At 59.0% G+C, this 26,949-nt stretch overlaps 2 protein-coding genes across 2 annotated transcripts in view; both read right to left on the reverse strand.

The window, feature by feature from the left end:
* Nucleotides 1-26,949, reverse strand: part of LOC116958461 (uncharacterized) — a 131,941-nt gene that overhangs the window by 44,554 nt on the left and 60,438 nt on the right. The window contains exons 2-4 of the mRNA XM_076056748.1: nucleotides 22,765-24,230; nucleotides 20,914-21,129; nucleotides 2,560-2,676 (exon numbers count right to left, since the gene is read on the reverse strand). Coding sequence (XP_075912863.1) covers nucleotides 2,560-2,676; nucleotides 20,914-21,129; nucleotides 22,765-24,230 — 1,799 coding nt within the window. The remainder of the gene's footprint in view (nucleotides 1-2,559; nucleotides 2,677-20,913; nucleotides 21,130-22,764; nucleotides 24,231-26,949) is intronic.
* On the reverse strand, nucleotides 14,124-17,721 carry LOC142907315 (uncharacterized). Its single transcript, XM_076056685.1, has 2 exons — nucleotides 17,656-17,721; nucleotides 14,124-16,261 (listed from the first exon to the last, which is right to left on the reverse strand). The coding sequence occupies exon 2, from the start codon at nucleotides 15,930-15,932 to the stop codon at nucleotides 14,247-14,249; it is 1,686 nt and encodes a 561-aa protein (XP_075912800.1). The 5' UTR covers nucleotides 15,933-16,261; nucleotides 17,656-17,721; the 3' UTR covers nucleotides 14,124-14,246.

Raw genomic sequence — 26,949 nt, forward strand, 5'->3', positions numbered from 1 at the left:
GGTGAGTGAGTGAGTCACTGAGTGACTGAGTGAGTGGTGAGTGAGTGGTGAGTGAGTGGTGAGTGAGTGAATGGTGAGTGGTGAGTGAATGGTGAGTGAGTGGTGAGTGAGTGGTGAGTGAGTGACTGAGTGAGTGGTGAGTGAGTGGTGAGTGAGTGTATGAGTGAGTGAGTGAGTGGTGAGTGAGTGAGTGGTGAGTGAGTGGTGAGTGAGTGGTGAGTGAGTGAGTGAGTCACTGAGTGAGTGAGTGCTGAGTGAGTGGTGAGTGAGTGGTGAGTGAGAGGTGAGTGGTGAGTGGTGAGTGAGTGGTGAGTGAGTGGTGAGTGGTGAGTGAGTGAGTGGTGAGTGAGTGGTGAGTGAGTGAGTGGGTGAGTGAGTGAGTGAGTGGTGAGTGAGTGGTGAGTGAGTGAGTGAGTGGTGAGTGAGTGGTGAGTGAGTGGTGAGTGAGTGGTGGGTGAGTGGTGAGTGGTGTATGAGTGAGTGGTGAGTGAGTGGTGAGTGAGTGGTGAGTGAGTGAGTGAGTGGTGAGTGAGTGGGTGAGTGAGTGGTGAGTGAGTGAGTGGTGAGTGAGTGGTGAGTGAGTGGTGAGTGACGGTGAGTGAGTGGTGAGTGAGTGGTGAGTGGGTGAGTGAGTGGTGAGTGAGTGAGTGATTGAATCACTGAGTGAGTGGTGAGTGAGTGGTGAGTGAGTGGTGAGTGAGTGGTGAGTGAGTGAGTGGTGACTGAGTGGTGAGTGAGTCACTGAGTGAGTGGTGAGTGAGTGGTGAGTGAGTGGTGAGTGAGTGAGTGGTGAGTGAGTGGTGAGTGAGTGGTGAGTGAGTGAGTGGTGAGTGAGTGGTGAGTGAGTGGTGAGCGAGTGGTGAGTGAGTGAGTGAGTGGTGAGTGAGTGGTGACTGAGTGGTGAGTGAGTGGTGAGTGAGTGGTGAGTGAGTGGTGAGTGAATGGTGAGTGAGTGGTGACTGAGTGAGTGGTGAGTGAGTGGTGAGTGAGTGAGTGGTGAGTGAGTGAGTGGTGAGTGAGTGGTGAGTGAGTCACTGAGTGAGTGGTGAGTGGTGAGTGAATGGTGAGTGGTGAGTGAGTGGTGAGTGAGTGGTGAGTGAGTGGTGAGTGAGTGAGTGGTGAGTGAGTGGTGAGTCAGTGGTGAGTGAGTGAGTGGTGAGTGAGTGGTGAGTGAGTGGTGAGCGAGTGGTGAGTGAGTGAGTGAGTGGTGAGTGAGTGGTGAGTGAATGGTGAGTGGTGAGTGAGTGGTGAGTGAGTGGTGAGTGGTGAGTGAATGGTGAGTGGTGAGTGAGTGGTGAGTGAGTGGTGAGTGAGTGGTGAGTGAGTGGTGAGTGAGTGGTGAGTGGTGAGTGAGTGGTGAGTGAGTGGTGAGTGAATGGTGAGTGGTGAGTGAGTGGTGAGTGAGTGGTGAGTGAGTGGTGAGTGAGTGGTGAGTGAGTGAGTGAGTGGTGAGTGAGTGGTGAGTGAGTCACTGAGTGAGTGGTGAGTGAGTGGTGAGTGAGTGGTGAGTGAGTGGTGAGTGAGAGGTGAGTGGTGAGTGAGTGAGTGGTGAGTGAGTGGTGAGTGAGAGGTGAGTGGTGAGTGAGTGAGTGAGTGGTGAGTGAGTGGTGAGTGAGTGGTGAGTGAGTGGTGAGTGAGTGGTGAGTGAGTGGTGAGTGAGTGAGTGAGTGGTGAGTGAGTGGTGAGTGAGTCACTGAGTGAGTGGTGAGTGAGTGGTGAGTGAGTGGTGAGTGAGTGGTGAGTGAGAGGTGAGTGGTGAGTGAGTGAGTGGTGAGTGAGTGGTGAGTGAGAGGTGAGTGGTGAGTGAGTGAGTGAGTGGTGAGTGAGTGGTGAGTGAGTGGTGAGTGAGTGGTGAGTGAGTGGTGAGTGAGTGGTGAGTGAGTGGTGAGTGAGTGTATGAGTGAGTGAGTGGTGAGTGAGTGGTGAGTGAGTGGTGAGTGAGTGGTGAGTGAGTGGTGAGTGAGTGGTGAGTGAGAGGTGAGTGGTGAGTGAGTGGTGAGTGAGTGGTGAGTGAGTGTATGAGTGGTGAGTGAGTGGTGAGTGAGTGGTGAGTGAGTGAGTGGTGAGTGAGTGGTGAGTGGTGAGTGAGTGGTGAGTGAGTGGTGAGTGGTGAGTGAGTGGTGAGTGAGTGAGTGGTGAGTGAGTGAGTGGTGAGTGAGTGAGTGGTGAGTGAGTGGTGAGTGAGTGAGTGAGTGGTGAGTGAGAGGTGAGTGAGTGGTGAGTGAGTGGTGAGTGAGTGGTGAGTGAGTGGTGAGTGAGTGGTGAGTGAGTGGTGAGTGGTGAGTGAGTGGTGAGTGAGTGGTGAGTGGTGAGTGAGTGGTGAGTGAGTGGTGAGTGAGTGGTGGTGAGTGGTGGGTGAGTGGTGAGTGAGTGGTGAGTGAGTGGTGGGTGAGTGGTGAGTGAGTGGTGAGTGAGTGAGTGAGTCACTGAGTGAGTGAGTGGTGAGTGAGTGGTGAGTGGTGAGTGAGTGAGTGGTGAGTGAGTGGTGAGTGAGTGGTGCGTGGTGAGTGAGTGGTGGGTGAGTGGTGAGTGAGTGGTGAGTGAGTGGTGAGTGCTCACCTCTGCCTGCAAGCTCTCTAGACGTGCCAGGTGCTGCTGTGTGGAGAAACTTTTCTCCCGAAACTCATCGCGAAGACCCAACACCTGTGCAGACAGCTGCTGCTCCACCTCGGCAGCCTCCACCACAACAACAACAACCACAACAACAACTATTATCACAACAACCACAACAACCACAACAACAACTATTATCACAACAACAACCACAACAACAATTATTATCACAACAACAATCATTATCACAACCACAACAATCATTATCACAACAACCACAACAACAACAATCATTATCACAACAACCACAACAACAATCATTATCACAACAACCACAACAACAACAATTATTATCACAACAACCACAACAACAATCATTATCACAACAACCACAACAACGACAATTATTATCACAACAACCACAACAACAATCATTATCACAACAACCACAACAACAACAATTATTATCACAACAACAACAATCATTATCACAACCACAACAATCATTATCACAACAACCACAACAACAATTATTATCACAACAACAATCATTATCACAACCACAACAACAATCATTATCACAACCACAACAATTATTATCACAACAACCACAACAACAACAATAATTATCACAACAACCACAACAATCATTATCACAACAACCACAACAACAACTATTATCACAACAACCACAACTATTATCACAACAACAACAACCACAACTATTATCACAACAACAACAACCACAACAATCATTATCACAACAACAACAATTATCACAACAACACCACAACAACAATCATTATCACAACCACAACAACAATCATTATCACAACAACCACAACAACAATTATTATCAACAACCACAACAACAATCATCACAACAACAACCACAACAACAACTATTATCACAACTATTATTATCACAACAACCACAACAACAAGTATTATCACAACAACAACCACAACAACAATCATTATCACAACCACAACAATCATTATCACAACAACCACAACAATTATTATCAACAACCACAACAACAACAATCATCACAACAACAACCACAACAACAATTATCACAACAACCACAACAACAATCATTATCACAACAACCACAACAACAACCATTATCACAACAACCACAACAACAATCATTATCACAACAACAATCATCACAACAATCATTATCACAACAACCACACAACAACAATCATTATCACAACAACCACAACAACAATCATTATCACAACCACACAACAACCACAATCATCATCACAACAACACAACAACAATCATGATCACAACAACCACAACAACAATCATTATCACAACCACAACAACCATTAACACAACCACAACCATGGTTAGCGCACTGTGTGTGTGGAGTGGTAGTGCAGTGGTTAGCGCACTGTGTGTGTGTGTGGAGTGGTGGTGTGCAGGTTGGCACAGTAGGGGGCACAGGTGGTGCATCAGCCACTCATCTCAGTCAGTCGACCCGTGGCACCTGCTGGGTCTGCCCCGTGGCCTCCTGCCAACGGGCGTTCGACACTTCACGTGGCCTCAGGGTGCACTTAGCCTGGCACAAGCGTCGTGGTGACGTCACCGCCACTTAGTGGCGAATGGCGGTTGTTGTTGGTGTGCATTGAACATCTCCGCTGGGAAGACAAAGGCGGCCGGGCGTGGTGGTGCTGACCTCTCCCCCCTCTGTGTGTGTGTAGCCACAGTGCCGGTAGCCTTCATAGGTGGTGCTGCTCGCTACTGACAGCACTTGCCCCTACAGCCCTGCTAGAGGCTACCTGGGGGAGCTTTGTCTGTGTGTGCATCATAGGTGGTGCTACTCGCTACTACCAACAGCACTTGCCCCTACAGCCCTGCTGGAGGCTACCTGGGGGAGCTTTGTCTGTGTGTGTGCATCATAGGTGGTGCTACTCGCTACTAACAGCACTTGCCCCTACAGTCCTGCTAGAGGCTACCTGGGGGAGCTTTGTGTGTATCACATCTGTTGCTACTCGCTACTAACAGCACTTGCCCCTACAGCCCTGCTAGAGGCTACCTGGGGGAGCTTTGTCTGTGTGTATCATAGGTGCTGCTACTCGCTACTACTAACAGCACTTGTCCCTACAGCCCTGCTAGAGGCTACCTGGGGGAGCTTTGTCTGTGTGTGCATCATAGGTACTGCTACTCGCTACTACCAACAGCACTTGCCCCTAAATATGAGTGTGTATATACGTGTGTATATGAGTGGGGAGCGGTAGTGTAGTGGTTAGCGCTACGCTGCGCTATGAACCTGGCGACCCGGGTTCGATTCCCGCTCACGGCCAACACCAGTGACGATTATCTGAATCGGTCCCGGGCCTCCCCTAGGTCGACTCGGCCTCAAATGAGTACCTGGTGCGGTGTGTAGTAAACATCGCCACTGGGGAGACAAAGGCGGTCGGGCGTGGTGCTGGCCACCCACCCCCTCGTGTACCGTTACCGGCCTTCATAGCTGGTGCTCGCTAACAGCACTTGCCCCTACACTCTGTTAAGGCTACACGGGGGATCTTTGTCTTTTGTATATATGAGTGTTTTTTTGTATTTAAATCAGAGTATATGTGCATCAGCTCCCTCCCTCTCTCTCTGAGTGTACAGAAGACGCCGAATGGGGTAGCGATGATCTCAGAGCCAGGCTCCCACTCAGAGATCTCTCAAATCCCGGACACACCACTCCACTACACGGCAAACACTCCACCCACCCACCCTCCCAACCCTCACTCTCCTCCACTCTCTGTGTCATCATCGCTGGAGGAGAATGGGATCCGGATCTATCAGCTCCCTATCTCTCTATCTCTCTATCCCCCTCCCTCCCTCTCGCGATCTCATGTCGGTGACGTGCCGAGCGTCTTCTTAGAACGCTGGGGGGTGGGGGGGGCCCGGGGCCCCCACCTCTCTCTGTACCAGCGTAGACGGGCACCCTCATCGTGTTCAACTTCCGTAGCGCTCGCGATGACCACAACCACAACAACCACAACAACCACCACCACAACCACCACCACAACCACCACCACCACAACCACCACCACCACAACCACCACCACCAACACCACCACCACCACAACCACCACAACCACCACCATCACAACCACCACCACAACAACCACCACCACCACCACAACCACCACCACCACCATCACAACCATCACCACCACCACAACCACCACCACCACCACAACCACCACCACCACCACAACCACCACCACAACCACCACCACCACCACAACCACCACCACCACCACAACCACCACCACCACCACCACCACAACCACCACCACCACCACAACCACCACAACAACCACCACCACCATCACAACCACCACAACCACCACCACCACCACCACAACCACCACCACCACCACGTGGCTTCTCTCTCGCGTCGTGCGCGTGGATTTGCAGCGTTCACTTCCATTCCGCGCTGCCGGTATCGGAATCGCCCCCCAGTGCCGCTGCTGGCGGCAATGAAAGCCAAAAGTCTCGATCCCCTCTCTTCCCCGTCTCTTCCCCGTCTCTTCCTCCCTCTCTCAGCGACGTAACCTCCCTCGCCCAAGCGTACCAGCGAGGACTTGGGCCTCCTCTCCCTGCCTCAGCAGGCGGCCTTCAGACGGGGCGGGGGGGGGGGAGGGCCGTTGAGCCGACGAGCCGCCGGACAAACTCCTCGGCTCCGGTCCGGGCCCTCCCGTCGTCCCGTGCTCTGTGAGCCTTCTCACGTCTGGACTCACGAAGATGAACCAGCGGCTCGGCTGCCCACCGTTCCCCGCGACGTGGTGGGGGGGGTGGGGGGGGGGGGGGGCTGCCGTACCACCGTCGCCCACGGGAGCACGCCGCTAGGCCGCTAGGCCGCTAGGCCGCCAGGCCGCTAGGCCGCCAGGCCGCTAGGCCGCTAGGCCGCCGGAGACGCCGGAGACGCCGGAGACGAACACCGGCGTGGCCTCGAGGTCCCGCCCGGGACCTGAGGCGGCGATGGCTCTGTGCTCCGTCCCAGGAGGAGTCAGCCGGCGGGCCGACGGAGCGAAGTTTACCCGGGGGGGGGTCTACCCGGCGGGGGGGTCTACCTGGGGGATGAGCCGGGAGTCTACCCGGGGGGTCTACCCGGGGGTCTACCCAGTGGGTCTACCCGGGAGACTACCCGGGGGACTACCCCGGGGACTACCCAGGGGGTCTACCCGGGGGGTCTACCCGGGGGACTACCCGGGGGACTACCCGGGGGGTCTACCCGGGGGTCTACCCAGGGAGTCTACCCAGGGGGACTACCCAGGGGACTACCCAGGGAGTCTACCCGGGGGACTACCCAGGGGGACTACCCAGGGGGTCTACCCAGGGGGTCTACCCGGGGGTCTACCCAGGGGGACTACCCAGGGGACTACCCAGGGAGTCTACCCGGGGGACTACCCAGGGGGACTACCCAGGGGGTCTACCCAGGGGGTCTACCCAGGGGGTCTACCCAGGGGGTCTACCCGGGGGTCTACCCAGGGGGACTACCCAGGGGACTACCCAGGGAGTCTACCCGGGGGACTACCCAGGGGGACTACCCAGGGGGTCTACCCAGGGGGTCTACCCAGGGGGTCTACCCAGGGGGTCTGCCCGCGCGACGTCGCTCCCAACGACGGGAACCGAGCCGGCCCGACGCGGTCGAGGCTAAACGGCGTCGAGGCTCCGCACGAGACGTCGCCCGGGGGGTGCCCAGCGCCCGCCGCCCCTGGGCAGCGTCCGAGGCCCCCCCAGCCCCCCCAGCCCCCCCAGCCCCCCCAGCCTCCCGCTTTGGCCGCTCGCCGGAGTCGACAGGCCGCTCGCTCAACCGCTCGCTCGCTTCGTCCGGCACGGGAAACGCCGGCTCAGGCCGGGGGGCGAGGGCGGCCGGGGGTCCGGTGGACGTCGTCGCCGTCGCCGGAGTCACGAGCCTGTGACTCGTGACCCCGGTGGACATCACCACCAGGGTCACGAGTCTCAGGCTCGTGACCCCGGTGGACGTCGCCCCGCCGGGGTCACGAGCCTCAGGCTCGTGGCCGTCAGGCGGCCGCCGCACGACCAGGAGGAGCTACCCTGGAGGTCGCCGGCCCTCGCCCACCTGCTGACGAATGCGGAAGGGGGGGGGGGGGTGGGGGTGGGGTGGGGAGTGCCTGGGGCACAACATGGAGCTCTTCCTGATGGACAATGGGCCTGTGGGGAAAAAGACGCCTCGAAGGCGACACCGGACGTCTGCTCCGCGCCGCTTCCGGCGTCCAGGGGCCTGCTCAAGGCCCGGCTCAGGCCGGGCCACGCCGCTGACGTGCGGCGCGTCGCCCTCGCACGCTGGGGGGCGGGGGGCGACGGAAAAGCGCCCCTCCTCTCTGCACCAGCGTGGACGGCGCCCTCGCGCCTTCACCTTCCCAAGCGCTCGGCTGCTCGTCGCCTCCGCCGCCGCCGCCCCCTCCACCACCGCCACCACCGCCTCCACCGCCTCCACCGCCTCCACCGCCACCGCCTCCACCGCCTCCACCTCCACCGACTCCACCGCCTCCACCGCCACCGCCACCGCCTCCACCACCGCCACCACCGCCTCCGCCTCCACCGCCTCCGCCTCCACCGCCTCCACCGCCACCGCCACCGCCTCCACCGCCTCCACCGCCGCCTCCACCACCGCCTCCACCGCCTCCACCGCCACCGCCTCCACCGCCTCCACCGCCTCCACCACCGCCTCCACCACCGCCTCCACGCCCCCTCCCCAGACGTCCCCCTTGTAGAGGGCTCGCAGCCCGGCGGGCGTCCGTGCCGCGTCACCACGGGGCCCGGGGCCCCATTCCGGCCTCCTGCCGGGCCCTTTGCCGGCAGGCGAGGGTGGCCGAGGCCCGGCGGAGGCCGCCGCCCTCCCCCCGACCGGGGGGAGGGAGCTTACCCAGGAAGTCGTTGGGCCTTGCCGATTCCCGGGGGCCGACTGCACGAGGGGCTTGCCGGGGTCATCACCGGAGCAGTTCCCCGGGGACGAGCCCCTCGTTCGGCAACGGCCTCTAGCCGCGGGGTCGGAGGAGGAGCCTGGCCCCGCGTCGGCGCGTCGGCGCGTCGGCGAGTTTTCTCGGCCATCCCCCCACGCGCCGTCCACGTGACTTCACCGAGAGACGCGGGAGAACGCGAGAATCCCGCGGCCAACCAAAGCTTCCAGGCAGCCTTTTTCGGGGGAGCACATCTTCAGGCAACTGGGTGGCGGAGGCGGTGGAGGCGGTGGTGGTGGCGGAGGTGGTGGGGGGGCGGGGGGGGGGGGGTGCCCTTCGGCAGCTCCGTATACGGGGCGGCGCCTTGACGTGGAGGGCCGAGCGCCAACGGCTTCCGCCGTGCTTCCGCCGTGCTCCGGCGGCGGCGGCGGCAGCGGCGGCTTCCAAGACGAGAGGGAACGCGGCCTCGAGGCGTTCAGGGGCCTGCTCGAGGCGCGGCTCGAGCAGGCTGGGGCGAGCCGCGTCCCACCCAGGCACGTTGCGCCGGTGAGGCGCCCAGGGCGGAGAAGCCCCCTGCCCTCTCTGTGCCGGCGTGAACGGCACCGCCCCCCCCCCACCCCCGTCACCTTCTCAAGTGCTCGCTCGTCGACGTGGCCTGACCCGGACGACCACCGCCACCACCACCGCCACCGTGACCACCGCCACCACCACCACTGCCACCGCCGCCACCGTGACCACCGCCACCATGACCACCACCACCGCCACCACCGCGTGAAGTTTTGTTTGTGATGTGCGCGGCGCATCTAGCGCCACAGTGCGTGGTGTTTGTGGTGTTTGTGGTGTTTGTGTTGTGTTTGTCACTCCCACACTCTCTCTCTCACTCTCTCCCACTCTCTCTCCCACTCTCTCTCCCACTCTCTCACTCACTCACTCTCACACTCACTCTCTCACTCTCTCTGTCTCTCTCTCTCTCTCCCACTCTCTCCCACTCTCTCTCCCACTCTCTCTCTCTCCCACTCTCTCACACTCTCTCAATCTCTCCCACTCTCTTTGCTCCGCTCATCATTTCGTTTTTTTGTGTGTTTTATGCTTTGCTTTATGTAAACCCGCCCCCCCTTTAAATGAAAGAGCCAACAAAATATTTTTTCATCTGCTCTCCTTACCCCTTCCCTCTCTCTCTACCCCCCTCTCTGCCCCTCACTCTCTCTCTACCCCCCTCTCTTCCTACTCCATTTCGCTCTCTCTCACTCTCTCGCTCTCTCTCTCGCTCACTCTCTCGCTCTCTTTTTTATAACTACGACAAGTGCTGCATCTGCACGCAGCCCTTCCCACAGTCAAACGGCCTCCGACGGGGTAGCTTAGATCTGCATGCAGAGCTCTCCGTCATCTGCCACCGAGCACACGGCCTCCTCCAGCGCCCACCGCTCCCTGAAGGCCGGCACGGCGTGGGTCAGCCGCGCACGGCGGAACTCCGGCCCACACCACACCCTGGCTCCGACCGGAGCGCGGAACATGCCCAGGCTGCTGGCCGGACGTTGCCCCTCCAGGGCCACCTTCCTCGCCCTGTACACGGCGAGCTTGGCGTAGCCGAAGAGCAACGTTGACCGGCCCCTGAAGATGTTGGGGTCCGTCGCCCTTCGGGTATCCAAAGATGAGGACCGTCGGGGGAGGAGAAGTGGAGGCTGAACCTTAGGAGGATGTTTCTCAGGACCTTGAACGCAGCGAGTCCGGGCTCTCGCGCTCCACGTATCGGCGCGCAACCGTCTCCCCTTTACCGCAGAACCGGCAACTCCGGGGACGTGTCGGTGAAGCGCGCCGGGGAGACGTCGGCGGTGACGGTGCCGTGGGCGATGCTCCAGCCGAGGTCGCCGATGCGGTCGTACGTCGGGCTGGAGTGGAGTTGCCTCCAGCGAGGCCTCTCCGGAGAGACGCAGGGCTAGGGGCTCTCCTCCAGGCGTGGTCCTTGTGGCTCCTCCTCAGGGTGTCCTGTTGGTGAAACCGGACCATGTAGGAGTAGAGCACCTTCCTCTTGACGTTTGCGAAGGCCACCTCCGGCAGGTCTTCCAGCCGGCACAGGTCGTGATCCGCCTTCGTTTGTCAGCATTGTCGATGCAGCGGCACGACTGAGAGCTCCGGTGGAGGGGGACCGAGAGGGGCCTCGTCATCCCCAACGCCGATGGGGGCGGGCGGCGTTCTCCCCATCGCTGCCGCTGAGAAGGCCCCCTTGGCTCCGGCCAGGATCCGGGCAGCCACCCGGAGCGACTGCAGCCCCCCCCTGTCTTTGCAGGCCACGTCTGCCGGTCCGAGCCACCGGCCTCCGTGTTTCGGGCTCCACCAGATCTCCCGTCCTGGCGAGCGGCGCGTTGGCGAGGCGCCTCTCCATGCCGGGGGTGGCGGTGGTGGTGGATGGCGGCTTTGTCTGCGGGGCTCCTGAGGATCGGTTCGAAGACCAGATCCTCGGCCGATCGCGGCCGGTTCAGGAAGAAGGAGGCCGTGACGCTCCAGGCCGGTGCCGGGGCGGCGTGGTGCAGGAACTTTTGCGCGGCCTTGCGGTCGGAAGGTGGCCGGCCGACTCCGCACGCACACACCGGCCCGTGACCGCCCCCTCGTCCAGTGGCAGGGCCAGGACCCCAGCCACGACCTCGGTGTCCTCCACCCGACCAGAAGAAGTCGAGGACTCGCTTCTGACGCTCGTTGACGAGGCTCATGGGGGGGGTGCGGGGAGAAGAGTCGGTGCCACAGCACGGACGTCACCAGCTGGTTCACCGCCAACGTCTTTGTCCTGAAGGTGAGGAACTTGCACGGGCGACTCCGGGTGCCCAGCCGCTCCTTCACCTTCCCCTCCGGCTCGACCCGGTTCCTCCACGGTGGTTCCTCCTCTGGTCCGAGGAACACCTCCAAGGTGGTGCAGCAGCGATGTTGTGCTCCGATCGATGGCTTTTGCCTTCTCGGGACACTCGGTCACGTCCCACCCACCAACCGGCAGGCCCCGCTGCACTTTTGCCAGTTCATTTTTGAGGAGGAGGCTTTCGAAAAGACCTCCTGGCACTCGTGCGGCAGGGCGACGTCAGCCAGGGAGCGCAGGATGAGGAGGAGGACGTCGTCGTCGGCGTACGCCGTCAGGACCAACTTGACGCTTGGTTCCCTGAGCACCGGGCCGCTGAGTCTCCGCCTTACGAGACTCAGGAAAGGCTCTGAAGCCAGGGCGTGAAGTTGGCCCCACAATGGGCGTCCCTGTCTCACTCCTCGCTCGAATTTGACCGGGGCAGTGAGGGCGCCGCTGATCTTGATCACGCACTCCGCCTCGGCGTAGAGTAGGCAGATCGTTCGGACGAAGGCATCCCCCAAAACCAAAGGTCTTGAGGGTTCCCAGCAGGTGCCTTGTGGTGGTCCACTCTGTCAAAAGCCTTTTCCTGGTCAAGGGCCAGAAACGCGATTGGGATGCCCAACCTCTGGGACACCACCGCGATGAGGTCCCTGACCAGGAAGATGCCGTCGTGGATGCTCCGTCCGGGGGATGGTGCAGGACTGGTCCCCGTTTACGACTTGTGCAATCACAACCTTTCGGTCGCAGGGAGAGAGCCTCCGTCAATATTTCGTAGCCGGTGTTCAGGAGGGACGCCGGACGCCAGTCTATGTAGGCGCCTCAGGTTCTCCGTTCTTGGGAAGCAGAGTGAGCACCGCCCTCCTCCAAGACTGAGGCGTCACCCCCGGTGACTGAGGCTTCCTCCAGCACCTCTCTGTAGTCCTCCCGCAGGGATGGCCAAGAAGCGGCGTAACACTCCCCTGTTAGCCCGTTTAACCCTGGGGGTTTATCTGGGGCCAGTCCTCTTACGGCTACGTCAAGGTCAGTCCCGGTGAGCTTTTGCTCCGGCAGCTCTTTCCCGTCTTCCACCCAGGGTGGGTCAGACCGCTCCATGCCTCCGCCTGGGCCTCTTCCGATGTTTCTTCAGGGGAGAGGACAGGCTGCCGTAGAAGTCTCCGATGACGGTCGACTTCTGCCGGAGTTCGTGCACCAGGACACCGTCGCCGTCAAAGAGGCCACTCCGTGGATTTGCGTCTCCCGTTCCGCCTCCCGAGGGAGTATAAAAGCGGGGATCCCACGTCGAGGTCCGTGATGAGCTTCGCCCGGGCTCGCACAAACGCCCCCCTCGTCTGCTCCTCCTGTAGCCCTTTGAGACGCTCCCCCATTCTCCTCCTCGTATTCTCGGAGAAGAGCGGGGGGGGGGGGTCGCTGTCCTCGGCGAGGCGACCCTCCAAATCGAGGACTCGGGCTTCCACGTCGGTGGTGTCCGCGTTCTTCAGCCTGGTGCTCCCCCAGGTGTATTGTTGGCACAACAGCCTGGTGTGCACTTTGCCCACATCCCACCACGGGGGCCAGGGAGTTAAAACTGCGTTTTGGTTAAATTTCGATTTGAAGCTTTCGTGACTGCAAGGAATTCACCTTCTTTGGTTCTTTCGGTAAAGTCACCGCCACCACGTAGAATGAGAATAAAATAATAAATTGATAAAATAAAATAACGCGGTAAAATTCTCACGACGTCTCGGCCCGGCGCTGGAGCGCTGTCCTACCAGACGGTCTCGTCCCTTCACCTGATGAAGGCCGCTTGGTGTCGTGGCCCGAAACGTCGTGAGAATTTTACCGCGTTATTTTACTTTATCAATCTGTCATTTTATCCTCATCCTACGTGACTTTACCGAGAGAACCAAAGAAGATGCGTTTTGGGTTTCTCGCCACCTCTTCCCGGAAGCCCTCGAACATTTCTACGAAGGCGCCATCCTACCGGCAGCGAGTTTGCTAAGGTGCCAGTGGGACGCACCCCTCACGGCGGAGGGCCCTTCTCCAGCCTGACACGGAGCACGCCGAGGCTGTGGTCCGTGAAAGGGGGCGCCGCCCTGAGGCCAGACGTCAGGGCGCACGTCACACGAAGCTCTCTTAGTGAACCGGCGTTGGCCCCGGGTGATGTACGCGCCGCACGGCCACCAGGGCGGCTTGCTCCAGGAGTCCCTGCATTTTCCCCTCTTCGGCCGACCCAGTGCTCGTCGTCCGGGGATCCCCGGGCCAGGTGCAGACACGGGATCTCCTCCCCGCTGGTCACCTGGCGCGTAAACGCTACCGCGGGCGGGCGGTGACATCGCCCACCCGCTGAACGTTACCGCGAGCGGCCGGTGACATCGCCCACCCGCTGAACGTTACCGCGAGCGGCCCTTCCCTTCACCACCTCGGTGAGGGTGATGAGCGACTCCACAGGAGGTGTTGCCAAGGTGGCTGCAGAAGGAGTCCCCCTCCCCCCACTCCCCACTCCTCCCTCCAGTCAATCCTAGTCCTCGGCCGTGAGATGCCTCTCCCGAACGAGGAAGGCAGAGGCAGGCAGCGCGCTTCCTCGCAAAGGGGGGGCATTGCGGGAAAAAAACCTCCACACTGCCTCCCTGGCACCGGTGCACGTCCAGGGAGCCGATGAACGCAGGCGTTGCTTGCCCCCCCCCCCCACCGTGGCCTCCCGCCTCGCAATGCGCTTGCGGAAGTATCTCCGGCCTCGCCCCCTCTCCTTTTCCCCCGGGGACTCGAGTCCCCCCGCTCGGTCGAGGAGTCTCTCTGCTCGAGTCACAGAGGCCTTCCCCCCTCACCGCCTTGCTGTCCTCCAAATCGAGCCCGGGCGATGCCCGCACCCCCGTCCATCTCCCTCACGTTGGGTCTCGCCGAGGAAGCGCCAGAGATCTTCCGGGGAGACCCAGGGGACTCCGAGGGGTCAAGGAGGGCGGACCCCTGCCTGGCTGCGCTCGCTCCCCACGCTGAAGCAGCCGTCCCGATCCCAGCCGACTTCCCCGGGCCCAGCGGCTGGGCCGGCGCGTCGCCCGGCGGCGGCCTGGGACGGCTCCTCCTGCTCAGGCTCCTCCTGCTCAGGCTCCTGCTCAGGCTCCTGCTCAGGCTCCTGCTCAGGCTCCTGCTCAGGCTCCTGCTCAGGCTCCTGCTCAGGCTCCTGCTCAGGCTCCTGCTCAGGCTCCTGCTCAGGCTCCTGCTCAGGCTCCTGCTCAGGCTCCTGCTCAGGCTCCTGCTCAGGCTCCTGCTCAGGCTCCTGCTGCTCAGGCTCCTGCTCAGGCTCCTGCTGCTCAGGCTCCTGCTCAGGCTCCTGCTCAGGCTCCTGCTCAGGCTCCTGCTCAGGCTCCTGCTGCTCAGGCTCCTGCTCAGGCTCCTGCTCAGGCTCCTGCTCAGGCTCCTGCTCAGGCTCCTGCTCAGGCTCCTGCTGCTCAGGCTCCTGCTCAGGCTCCTGCTCAGGCTCCTGCTCAGGCTCCTGCTCAGGCTCCTGCTCAGGCTCCTGCTCAGGCTCCTGCTCAGGCTCCTGCTCAGGCTCCTCCTGCTCAGGCTCCTGCTCAGGCTCCTGCTCAGGCTCCTGCTCAGGCTCCTGCTCAGGCTCCTGCTCAGGCTCCTGCTCAGGCTCCTGCTCAGGCTCCTGCTCAGGCTCCTGCTCAGGCTCCTGCTCAGGCTCCTGCTCAGGCTCCTGCTCAGGCTCCTGCTCAGGCTCCTGCTCAGGCTCCTGCTCAGGCTCCTGCTCAGGCTCCTGCTGCTCAGGCTCCTGCTCAGGCTCCTGCTGCTCAGGCTCCTGCTCAGGCTCCTGCTCAGGCTCCTGCTCAGGCTCCTGCTCAGGCTCCTGCTGCTCAGGCTCCTGCTCAGGCTCCTGCTCAGGCTCCTGCTCAGGCTCCTGCTCAGGCTCCTGCTCAGGCTCCTGCTGCTCAGGCTCCTGCTCAGGCTCCTGCTCAGGCTCCTGCTCAGGCTCCTGCTCAGGCTCCTGCTCAGGCTCCTGCTCAGGCTCCTGCTCAGGCTCCTGCTCAGGCTCCTGCTCAGGCTCCTGCTCAGGCTCCTGCTCAGGCTCCTGCTCAGGCTCCTGCTCAGGCTCCTGCTCAGGCTCCTGCTCAGGCTCCTGCTCAGGCTCCTGCTCAGGCTCCTGCTCAGGCTCCTGCTCAGGCTCCTGCTCAGGCTCCTGCTCAGGCTCCTGCTCAGGCTCCTGCTCAGGCTCCTGCTCAGGCTCCTGCTCAGGCTCCTGCTCAGGCTCCTGCTCAGGCTCCTGCTCAGGCTCCTGCTCAGGCTCCTGCTCAGGCTCCTGCTCAGGCTCCTCCTGCTCAGGCTCCTGCTCAGGCTCCTGCTCAGGCTCCTGCTCAGGCTCCTGCTCAGGCTCCTGCTCAGGCTCCTGCTCAGGCTCCTGCTCAGGCTCCTGCTCAGGCTCCTGCTCAGGCTCCTGCTCAGGCTCCTGCTCAGGCTCCTGCTCAGGCTCCTGCTCAGGCTCCTCCTGCTCAGGCTCCTGCTCAGGCTCCTGCTCAGGCTCCTGCTCAGGCTCCTGCTCAGGCTCTTCGGGCGGATGGCCCCCGGGGCGTCTCTGCCGCCGGCGTTGGGTCAGCCTGCGGGGGGACGGGGACCTTCCTCCTTGAATCCCGTCCATTTCACTCGTCCCCGCCCTTGGCGGGTGTCTCTCCGCCGACTCCTTCCCCTTGTGTCGAGGGCTTCCTGTGCAGCCGGCGGGGAGCGAGAGTCTCCGTGGCCACGGCAGTCGCGGCGACGTCGGCTCCGTCGTCCACGGTCTCCCGCCGTGGACGCCCCCCTTCCCCCCCGGACGGACGCTGCTGCTGCTGCTGCTGCTGCTGCTGCTGCTGCTTCTCCTCCTTCCTCTTGGCGGGTTCCTCCCTCGCCGCCCACGCGTCACTCGGCGTGGCGTCCGGCTGAAGGCGAACGCCGCGTCTTCGGCGTCCGGCAGCTGTTCCGCTTCCTCTCCTGGTGTGGTGTGGGGGCGTGTGGGGGGGGTTTCACCGTTGTCTTCCAGTTCGAGGTCCGGGAGGGGGTTTTCCTCCGCTGAAAATGTGACCCCCTGAGATCCGTGGACCTTCTGCATTTCTCCCTCCCGAGATTCGTCGCTTGAGGCGGCGAAGCTTGGGGCCACGACCTTCGGGTGTGGGGGGAGGCTGCGTGGCCTGCCGGGTCCGGTGTGATCTGCTGGGGGAGGCTCTCGCTGCTTTGCCGAAGGAGCCCTCGCCCCTCGAGAGCCGAGACGCGCCTTCAGGGCACCGCCTCCGCGGCCCGGTGACAGGGCGCCCCGTGGCCCCAGCTCGGCCAGCGTGGCCCCAACGCGGCCTCGCCGGGCACGCGGGAACGGCACACGCAGCTCGAGACGAATGTTCTCGCGGCCGCCGCCGCCGAAGCGACGGGTTTCCAGCCGCCGGCGGTCGGCAGGCCGCATCGGCCTCCTTCATCCGTCGTCGGGAAGAAGCCGGCGCTCGTCCTGCTGGCCTTAGGGGGCGTGGGGGACGATGGCGGCCGTGGGGGGCGCTTGTGGGGGGTGGGGGGGGGGGTCGGGGTCGGTCGGCCTCGGGGCAGAGGCCCTAGCGGGAGGGGGGGGGAGGGGCCTCGTGACTCAAGGCAGATTGGATTGGCGGCCGCGACCTTTGCCTCGGTGGCCATTCTGTTTCCTCGTGAGCTTCAAATTCTGCCCGACCGCGGTGTTGCGCTTCTACACAGAGCTCCCCCCCCCCACCCCCTAGAGGGGATGTGAATCCTGCCGGCGAGTAAAATCTTGAGAGGAAGAAGTTAACTGGAAGTGGGTGGGTGCCAGGTGTATAAAGTTAACACGGGGAGCTCAAATGAAGCGCGTCCACTCTCCACTCTCGCGATCACTCTCACACACTCACACACTCACACACTTACACACTCACACACTTACACACTCACACACTCACACACTCACTCACACACTCTCACACTCTCACACACTCACACACTCACACACTCACACTCTCACACACTCACACACTTACACACTCACACTCTCACACTCTCACACACTCACACACTCACTCACACACTCACACTCTCACACTCTCACACTCTCACACACTCACACACTCACACACTCACACTCTCACTCACTCACACTCTCACACTCTCACACACACACACACTCACACTTTTACACTCTCACACACTCACACACTTACACACTCACTCACACTCTCTCACATTCTTTCACACACTCACACACTCACTCTCTCACTCTCTCTCTCTCTCCCACTCTCTCACTCTCTCTCACTCTCTCCCAGACTCTCTCACTCTCTCACTCTCACTCTCCGACTCTCCCAGACACTCTCCCAGACTCTCTCCCAGACTCTCTCTACCCTGGTGAGTTGCTCCAGCAGCCTCTGGTTCTGCTCCGAGAGCTGTGACAGGGAGGCGCTCCTCTCTCTCTCTCTCACTCTCTCTCTCACTCTCTCTCACTCTCTCTCACTTACTCACTCTCTCACTCTCTCACTCTCTCTCACTCTCTCTGTCTCTCTCTCACTCTCTCTCTCACTCTCTCACTCTCTCTCACACTCTCTCTCAAACTCTCTCTCTCACTCACTCTCTCACTCACTCACTCTCTCTGTCTCTCACTCTCTCACTCACTCTCACTCTCTCTCTCTCACTCTCACACTCTCTCACTCTCTCACTCTCTCACTCACTCACTCTCTCTGTCTCTCACTCTCTCACTCACTCTCACTCTCTCTCTCTCACTCTCACACTCTCTCACTCTCTCACTCTCTCACTCTCTCTCACTCACTCTCTCACTCTCTCACACACTCTCTTACTCTCTCACTCTCTCTCTCACTCTCTCACTCTCTCACTCTCTCACGCTCTCACTCTCTCACTCACTCTCTCACTCTCTCACTCTCTCACTCCCTCACTCCCTCACTCACTCACTCTCTCTCACTCACTCTCTCTCTCTCTCTCACTCTCTCTCTCTCTCACTCTCTCACTCTCTCTCTCACTCACTCTCTCACTCTCTCACTCTCTCACTCTCTCTCACTCACTCTCTCACTCTCTCACACACTCTCTTACTCTCTCACTCTCTCTCTCACTCTCTCACTCTCTCACTCTCTCACGCTCTCACTCTCTCACTCTCTCACTCTCTCACTCTCTCACTCACTCTCTCACTCTCTCACGCTCTCACTCTCTCACTCTCTCACTCTCTCTGTCTCTCACTCACTCTCTCTGTCTCACTTACTCACTCTCTCTCTCTCACACACTCTCTTACTCTCTCACTCTCTCACTCACTCTCTCACTCTCTCACTCTCTCACGCTCTCACTCTCTCACTCTCTCACTCTCTCACTCTCTCACTCTCTCACTCTCTCACTCACTCTCTCACTCTCTCTGTCTCTCTCACTCTCTCTCACTCTCTCACTCTCTCTCACTCACTCACTCTCTCTCTCTCCCACTGTCTCACTCTCTCTGTCTCACTCTCTCACCCTCTCTCACTCACTCTCTCTCACTCTCTCACTCTCTCTCACTCTCTCACTCTCTCACTCTCTCTCACTCTCACACTCACTCTCTCACTCACTCTCTCACTCTCTCTCACTCTCTCTCACTCTCTCTGTCTCTCTCTCTCCCACACTCTCTCACTCTCTCTCTCCCACACTCTCTCACTCTCTCTCTCTCTCACTCTCTCTCTCTCTCTCTCCCACTGTCTCACTCTCTCTGTCTCTCTCTCTCACCCTCACTCACTCACTCTCTCTCACTCTCTCACTCACTCTCTCACTCACTCACTCTCTCTCTCTGTCTCTCTCTCATTCTCTCTGTCTCTCTCTCTCACTCACTCACTCACTCTCTCTGTCTCTCTCTCATTCTCTCTGTCTCTCTCTCTCACTCACTCACTCTCTCACTCACTCTCTCTCACTCTCTCACTCTCTCTCACTCTCTCTCACTCACTCTCTCACTCTCTCACACACTCTCTCACTCACTCACACTCTCTCACTCACTCTCACTCTCTCTCTCACTCTCTCACTCTCTCACTCTCTCTCTCTCTCTCACTCACTCTCTCACTCTGTCTCTCACTCTCTCTCACTCTCTCTCTCACTCTCTCACTCTCTCACTCTCTCACTCTGTCTCTCACTCTCTCTCACTCTCTCTCTCACTCTCTCACTCTCTCACCTCTCTCACTCTCTCTCTCACTCTCTCACTCTCTCACTCTCTCACTCTCTCACTCTCTCTCACTCACTCTCTCACTCTCTCACACACTCTCTCACTCACTCACTCTCTCTCACTCACTCTCTCTCTCTCTCTCACTCTCTCTCTCTCTCACTCTCTCACTCTCTCTCTCACTCACTCTCTCACTCTCTCACACACTCTCTCACTCACTCACTCTCTCTCACTCACTCTCTCTCTCTCTCTCACTCTCTCTCTCTCTCACTCTCTCACTCTCTCTCTCACTCACTCTCTCACTCTCGCACTCTCTCACTCTTTCTCACTCACTCTCTCACTCTCTCACACACTCTCTTACTCTCTCACTCTCTCTCTCACTCTCTCACTCTCTCACTCTCTCACGCTCTCACTCTCTCACTCTCTCACTCTCTCACTCTCTCACTCACTCTCTCACTCTCTCACTCTCTCTGTCTCTCACTCACTCTCTCTGTCTCACTTACTCACTCTCTCTCTCTCACACACTCTCTTACTCTCTCACTCTCTCACTCACTCTCTCACTCTCTCACTCTCTCACGCTCTCACTCTCTCACTCTCTCACTCTCTCACTCTCTCACTCTCTCACTCACTCTCTCACTCTCTCTGTCTCTCTCACTCTCTCTCACTCTCTCACTCTCTCTCACTCACTCACTCTCTCTCTCTCCCACTGTCTCACTCTCTCTGTCTCACTCTCTCACCCTCTCTCACTCACTCTCTCTCACTCTCTCACCCTCTCTCACCCTCTCTCACTCACTCTCTCTCACTCTCTCACTCTCTCTCACTCTCTCTGTCTCTCTCTCTCACTCACTCTCTCACTCTCTCTCTCTCCCACACTCTCTCACTCTCTCTCTCCCACACTCTCTCACTCTCTCTCTCTCTCACTCTCTCTCTCTCTCTCCCACTGTCTCACTCTCTCTGTCTCTCTCTCTCACCCTCACTCACTCACTCTCTCTCACTCTCTCACTCTCTCTCACACTCTCTCACTCTCTCTCTCACACTCTCACTCTCTCTCACTCTCTCACTCACTCTCTCACTCTCTCACTCTCTCTCACTTACTCACTCTCTCTCTCTCACACACTCTCTTACTCTCTCACTCTCTCACTCACTCTCTGTCTCTCTCTCACTCTCTCACTCTCTCACTCTCTCACGCTCTCACTCACTCACTCTGTCTCTCACTCTCTCTCTCACTCTCTCACTCTCTCTCACTCTCTCTCTCTCTCACTCTCTCTCTGTCTCTCACTCACTCTCTCTCTCACTCTCTCTCTCACTCACTCTCTCACTCACTCTCTCTGCCTCTCACTCACTCTCTCTGTCTCTCACTCACTCTCTCTGTCTCTCACTCTCTCTCTCTCTCTCACTCACTCTCACTCCCTCACTCACACTCTCTCACTCTCTCTCTCCCACTCACTCTCTCCCAGACTCTCTCCCAGACTCTCTCTACCCTGGTGAGTTGCTCCAGCAGCCTCTGGTTCTGCTCCGAGAGCTGTGAGAGGGAGGCGCTCCTCTCTCTGTCGGCGCTCTTGAGCGTCGCCCGTGCCGACTGGAGCTCGGCGCTGGCCGCCTGCAGGTCGGCCTCCAGATCGGCGACGCGAGACTCCCACTCGGAGGAGCAGCGCTCCAGACGCTGCCGCAGGAAGTGCTTCTCCTGGTGCAGCCTCTGCCGTGGTGGTGGTGGTGGTGAAGGGGGTGGTGAAGGTGGTGGTGAAGGTGGTGGTGGTGGTGGTGGGGGTGGTGGTGGTGGTGGTGAAGGTGGTGGTGGGGGTGGTGGTGGTGGTGGTGAAGGTGGTGGTGGGGGTGGTGAAGATGGTGGTGAAGGTGGTGGTGGTGGTGAAGGTGGTGGTGGTGGTGAAGGTGGTGAAGGTGGTGAAGGTGGTGGTGGTGGTGGTGGTGGTGGTGGTGAAGGTGGTGGTGTTGAAGGTGGTGAAGGTGGTGGTGAAGGTGGTGGTGGGGGTGGTGGTGGTGGTGGTGAAGGTGGTGGTGGGGGTGGTGAAGATGGTGGTGAAGGTGGTGGTGGTGGTGAAGGTGGTGGTGGTGGTGAAGGTGGTGAAGGTGGTGAAGGTGGTGGTGGTGGTGGTGGTGGTGAAGGTGGTGGTGAAGGTGGTGGTCAAGGTGGTGGTGAAGGTGGTGGTGAAGGTGGTGGTGGTGAAGGTGAAGGTGGTAGTGGTGGTGGTGGATGGAGGTGATGGTGGTGAAGGTGGTGGATGGAGGTTGTGGATGGAGGTGGTGGTGGTGGTGGTGGTGAAGGTGGTGAAGGTGGTGAAGGTGGTGGTGGAGGTGGTGGTGGTGGTGAAGGTGGTGGTGGGGGTGGTGAAGGTGGTGGATGGAGGTGGTGGTGGTGGTGGTGGTGGTGGCGGTGGCGAAGATGGTGGTGAAGGTGGTGGTGATGGATGGTGGTGGTGGATGGAGGTGGTGGTGGTGGATGGTGGTGGAGGTGGATGGTGGTTGTGGTGGATGGAGGTGGTGGATGGAGGTGGTGGTGGTGGATGGAGGTGGTTGTGGTGGATGGAGGTGGAGGATGGAGGTGGTGGTGGTGGATGGAGGTGGTTGTGGTGGATGGAGGTGGTTGTGGTGGATGGAGGTGGTTGTGGTGGATGGAGGTGGTTGTGGTGGATGGAGGTGGTTGTGGTGGATGGAGGTGGTTGTGGTGGATGGAGGTGGTGGTGGATGGAGGTGGTTGTGGTGGATGGAGGTGGTTGTGGTGGATGGAGGTGGTTGTGGTGGATGGAGGTGGTGGTGGATGGAGGTGGTGGTGAAGGTGGATGGAGGTGGTTATGGTGGGGGTGAGGGGGGGAGTTACGGGGGGAGGTGAGAGAGCCAAAAGGATAGAGATGGAAAATAAGTCACAGCCATCGTGAAACCACCCACCCACCAACCCACCCACCAACCCACCCACCAACCCACCCACCCACCCACCAACCCACCCACCCACTAACCCACCCACCCATCGTGAACCCACCCACTAACTCACTCACTAAACCACCCCACCCACCAACCCACCCCACCAACCCACCCACCCACCCCACCCACCCACCAACCCACCCACCCACCCACCAATCCACCAACCCACCCACCCATCGAGAACCCACCCACTAACTCACAAAACTACCCACCAACCCACTCACCCACCCATCGTGAACCCATCCACCCACTAACCCACCCACCAACCCACCCACCCACCAACCCACCCACCCACCACCCCACCCACCCACCACCCCACCAACCCACCACCCCACCAACCCACCACCCCACCCACCCATCGTGAACCCACCCACCAACCCACCAACCCACCCACCTCCACGCTGTCCCTCATCTCCGACTGCAGCCGCTCGTTCTGCTGCTCCAGCTCAGCGTTGGCCTCCAGCAGCGCCTTGCCCAGCTCGGCCGCTAGCACCAACTCACGCTGCTTGCGCTGTAGCAGCAGCAGCGTATCCTCCTCCTCCTCCTCATCCTGCTCATCCTGCTCATCCACCTCCTCATCTTCATCCTCCACCTCGCCATCGTCGTCCATCACCACCACCTCCACCTTCTCCACAAGCTCCTCCACAGTCGTCCCCTCCTCGTCAACACCGTCACCGTAGCCACCGCCGTCACCACCGCCACCACCACCACCGTCATCACAATCACCACCACCGTCACCGTAGCCACCGCCGTCACCACCGCCACCGTCGTCACCACCATCGTCACCACCACCACCATCATCACAATCACCACCGTCACCACCACCACCACCACCACCGTCATCACAATCACCACCGTCACCACCACCACCACCACCGTGACCACCACCATCACCACAATCACCACCACCATCACCGTAGCCACTGCCACCACCATCACCACCGTCACCACCACCACCACCATCACCACCACCGTCACCGTCATCACAATCACCACCACCACAACCGTCACCACCATTACCACCACCACCGTCATCACAATCAACATCACCGTCATCACAATCAACACCACCGTCATCACCACCGTCACCACCACCGCAACAACCACCATCACCACCACCACCACCACCGTCACCACCACCGTCACCACCACCACCACCACCATCGTCACCACCACCACCACCGTCACCACCACCACCACCGTCACCACCAACGTCACCACCACCGTCACCACCACCATCACCACCACCACCATCGTCACCACCATCACCACCACCGTCACCACCATCACCACCGTCACCACCACCACCGTCGCCACCACCACCGTCACCACCATCACAACCACCACCGTCACCACCACCGTCACCACCACCACCACCACCACCGTCACCACCACCACCGTCACCACCGTCACCACCACCACCGTCACCACCACCGTCACCACCGTCACCACCACCACCACCACCGTCACCACCACCATCACCACCACCATCACCACCACCACCACCGTCACCGTCACCACCGTCACCACCATCACCACCACCACCACCACCACCACCGTCACCGTCACCACCACCACCACCGTCACCACCACCGTCACCACCACCACCGTCACCGTCACCACCACCACCACCACCGTCACCGTCACCACCGTCATCACCACCACCACCATCATCACCACCACCACCACCACTATCACCACCGTCACCACCACCACCACCGTCACCACCACCACCACCATCACCACCACCACCATCACCACCACCACTACGTGGTCTCCCCAGTCCCCAGGTATCGTCGTCTTCCGCTCCGGGGGGGTCGCCCCCCTTTCCGGGGGCCCCCCTTCCCTCCATCATCGCTCCTAGAACATCAACAACAACAATCAACAACCATAGTCATCAACAACATCAACAACAACAATCAACAACCATAGTCATCAACAACATCAACAACCACCACAACAATAAACAACCATAGTCATCAACAACATCAACAACAACAATCATCAACAACCATAGTCAACAACAACCATAACCAACAATCAGCCTCATGTTGTATCTGTACCAGATGGAGATTCCTCCGGTACTGCCATGAAAAGTTTCACGAACTACGTGGTGGTCTAGGATGACGTTAAATTATGTGGGAGCCAGAGGACATCCCTGTCGCACCCCAAGGTGTACAGGGAATGGCTCTGACTCCCGGCCACGTAGTTTTACCCGGGCCCACTCACCATCATGAAGGTCCTTAATGATCGTGAGCAGAGGGTCGGGGACTCCGAAAGCACGAAGAACAACCCAGAGCCCAGGGCCTACTGATGGTATCATAGGCCTTGACCAGGTCAATAAAGCAGAGATGTAGGTCTTGCTGGAATTCCCTACACTTCTGCTGTAGCAGACGGACAGAAAATATGGCATCCGTGCAGGACCGCCCTTTCCCGAAACCGCATTGGGGCTCCGCAAGCCTCTCCTCAGCGTGCCTGGCAAGGCGATGTTGAATAATCCTTGCCAGGACCTTTCCCGGCCTCACACTGAGGAGTGAGATGCCCCTGCAGTTGTTACAGTCCGTGCGGTCCGCCTTCTTAAAGAGGGGGACCACCAGGGCATCCTTCCAATCCTGCGGAACCCGTCCAGTGGTCCAGACTGTTGTTATGATGTCATGTAGGGCAGTCTGTGCACAAACGCCACCCTCCCTCAGCACCTCGCTCGGGAGATCATCTCTGCCCGCTGCCTTTCCTGTCCTCAGACTCCGGATCGCCTTCAGTACTTCCTCAGCAGATGGCACCTCAGCCAGACACTCAGAAGGGGGTGGGCTACTTCTGTCACGACATATGACGTCACTACTGTGTTGGGTCTGTTCGCATGACGTCACTGCTATGTCATGGTCGGTACGAATGACGTCACCGCCGGGTCGGGCAGCGTGGAGGCTGTTGACGAGTGCCACGGGGGGGGGGGGGGGGGTCGTGTCAGGCCGTGGCACTCTGAGTGAACCCCACCGAACACGTGAACCGGATCAAGGTGGGGGCCAGGGGCCCCAGGGGGGGGCCTTGGGGGTCACGTGGTCAGGGAGCAGAGCCTTCTCGAGGGTTCGAGAAGGTGGGCGTGGCCTGGGGGCGTGGGCTGGGTGTGGCCTGGGGCGTGGCTTGGGGCGTGGCCTGGGGCGTGGCCTGGGCTTGGGCGTGACCTGGGCGTGGCCTGGGGCATGGCCTGGGGCGTGGCTTGGGCGTGGCTTGGGCGTGGCCTGGGCGTGGCCGAGGCCTGGGCGTGGCTTGGGCGTGGCTCGGGCGTGGCCTGGGCGTGGCCTGGGGCGTGGTCTGGGGCGTGGCCTGGGTTTGGGCGTGGCCTGGGGCCATGCCGAGAGGCATGTAGGCGGTCTCCGCTGTTCGTGTCCGTGACGAAGACGCCTCGCGGACACTGAAGACGGAAGCCTCGAGTCGTCGCGGAGCGAGCAGAGAGCCCTCCTGGCTTGGCCACGTTGAGTCGTAACCCCGAGTGTTCGAGTGTTAGCACGATTAGGACAACGGTCACCACCAGTGTGTGTGTGTGTGTTACAGTTGTGTTGCATTTCGATTTAAAGCTTTCGTGACTGCAAGGATTCATCTTCTTTGGTTCTATTTCGATTTAAAGCTTTCGTGACTGCAATGATTCATCTTCTTTGGTTCTATTTCGATTTAAAGCTTTCGTGACTGCAATGATTCATCTTCTTTGGTTCTTTCGGTAAAGTCACGTAGAATGATAATATTATCATTCTACGTGACTTTACCGAAATGGTTCTTTCGGTAAAGTCACGTAGAATGATAATATTATCATTCTACGTGACTTTACCGAAAGAACCAAAGAAGATGAATTCTTTGGTTCTTTCGGTAAAGTCACCACGTAGAATGAGAATAAAATAATAAATTGATCAAATAAAATAACACAATAATACGTTTCGGCCACAACACAAGCGGCCTTCATCAGGGTGAAGGGACGAGACTGTCTGGTCAGTCTGGACAGTCTCGTCCCTTCACCCTGATGAAGGCCGCTTGTGTTGTGGCCGAAACGTCGTGAGAATATTATTATTGTGTTATTTTATTTTATCAATTTATTATTTTGTTCTCATTCTACGTGGTGACTTTACCGAAAGAACCAAAGAAGTTGTCTTGCAGTTGTGACTAAGTAAAGAGTCAGTTTAACATGTAGGCTTTGGCGACCAATATTATTCATAATAAAGGTTTTTGGGTTAGATCGCGTTTATTTATAAATGTGTCGTAACCCTCCACCACCCGACACGGCCAATCAGCAAAAAAAGTGTCACGTTGACAAAATACAAATAGTTCACTACTTTAGCCCACCGGTGTGTTGAAGAGTGAATCCACATTTACAGTTTGAGTACGACGTTTCGTTGGTAAATACTTCCAGCATCATCGGGCAATTCGCCAGAATGGTAAAGCCCTCGCTTGCTCCCGGTTTTATATAGAGCAGCAGGGTGACGTCATCACTTAACTCATATCAGGTGCAGTGATTAGAGGCGGAGGGGGGGGGGGTATTGTAATTATATAATCGATTAGTAATCAGTCATTGGTTATGATTAGTAATGAGTTG

The sequence above is a fragment of the Petromyzon marinus genome, chromosome 77 (assembly GCF_048934315.1).
Source record: "Petromyzon marinus isolate PM22_M1 ecotype Great Lakes invasive population chromosome 77, UKy_Petmar_22M1.pri1.0, whole genome shotgun sequence".
In the NCBI taxonomy this organism is placed as follows: Eukaryota; Metazoa; Chordata; class Hyperoartia; order Petromyzontiformes; family Petromyzontidae; genus Petromyzon; species Petromyzon marinus.

What these genes read in the sequence shown, in the direction of transcription:
- LOC142907315 (XM_076056685.1), bottom strand. Translation starts at nt 15,932, where the DNA reads ATGGACGGGATTCAAGGAGGAAGGTCCCCGTCCCCCCGCAGGCTGACC.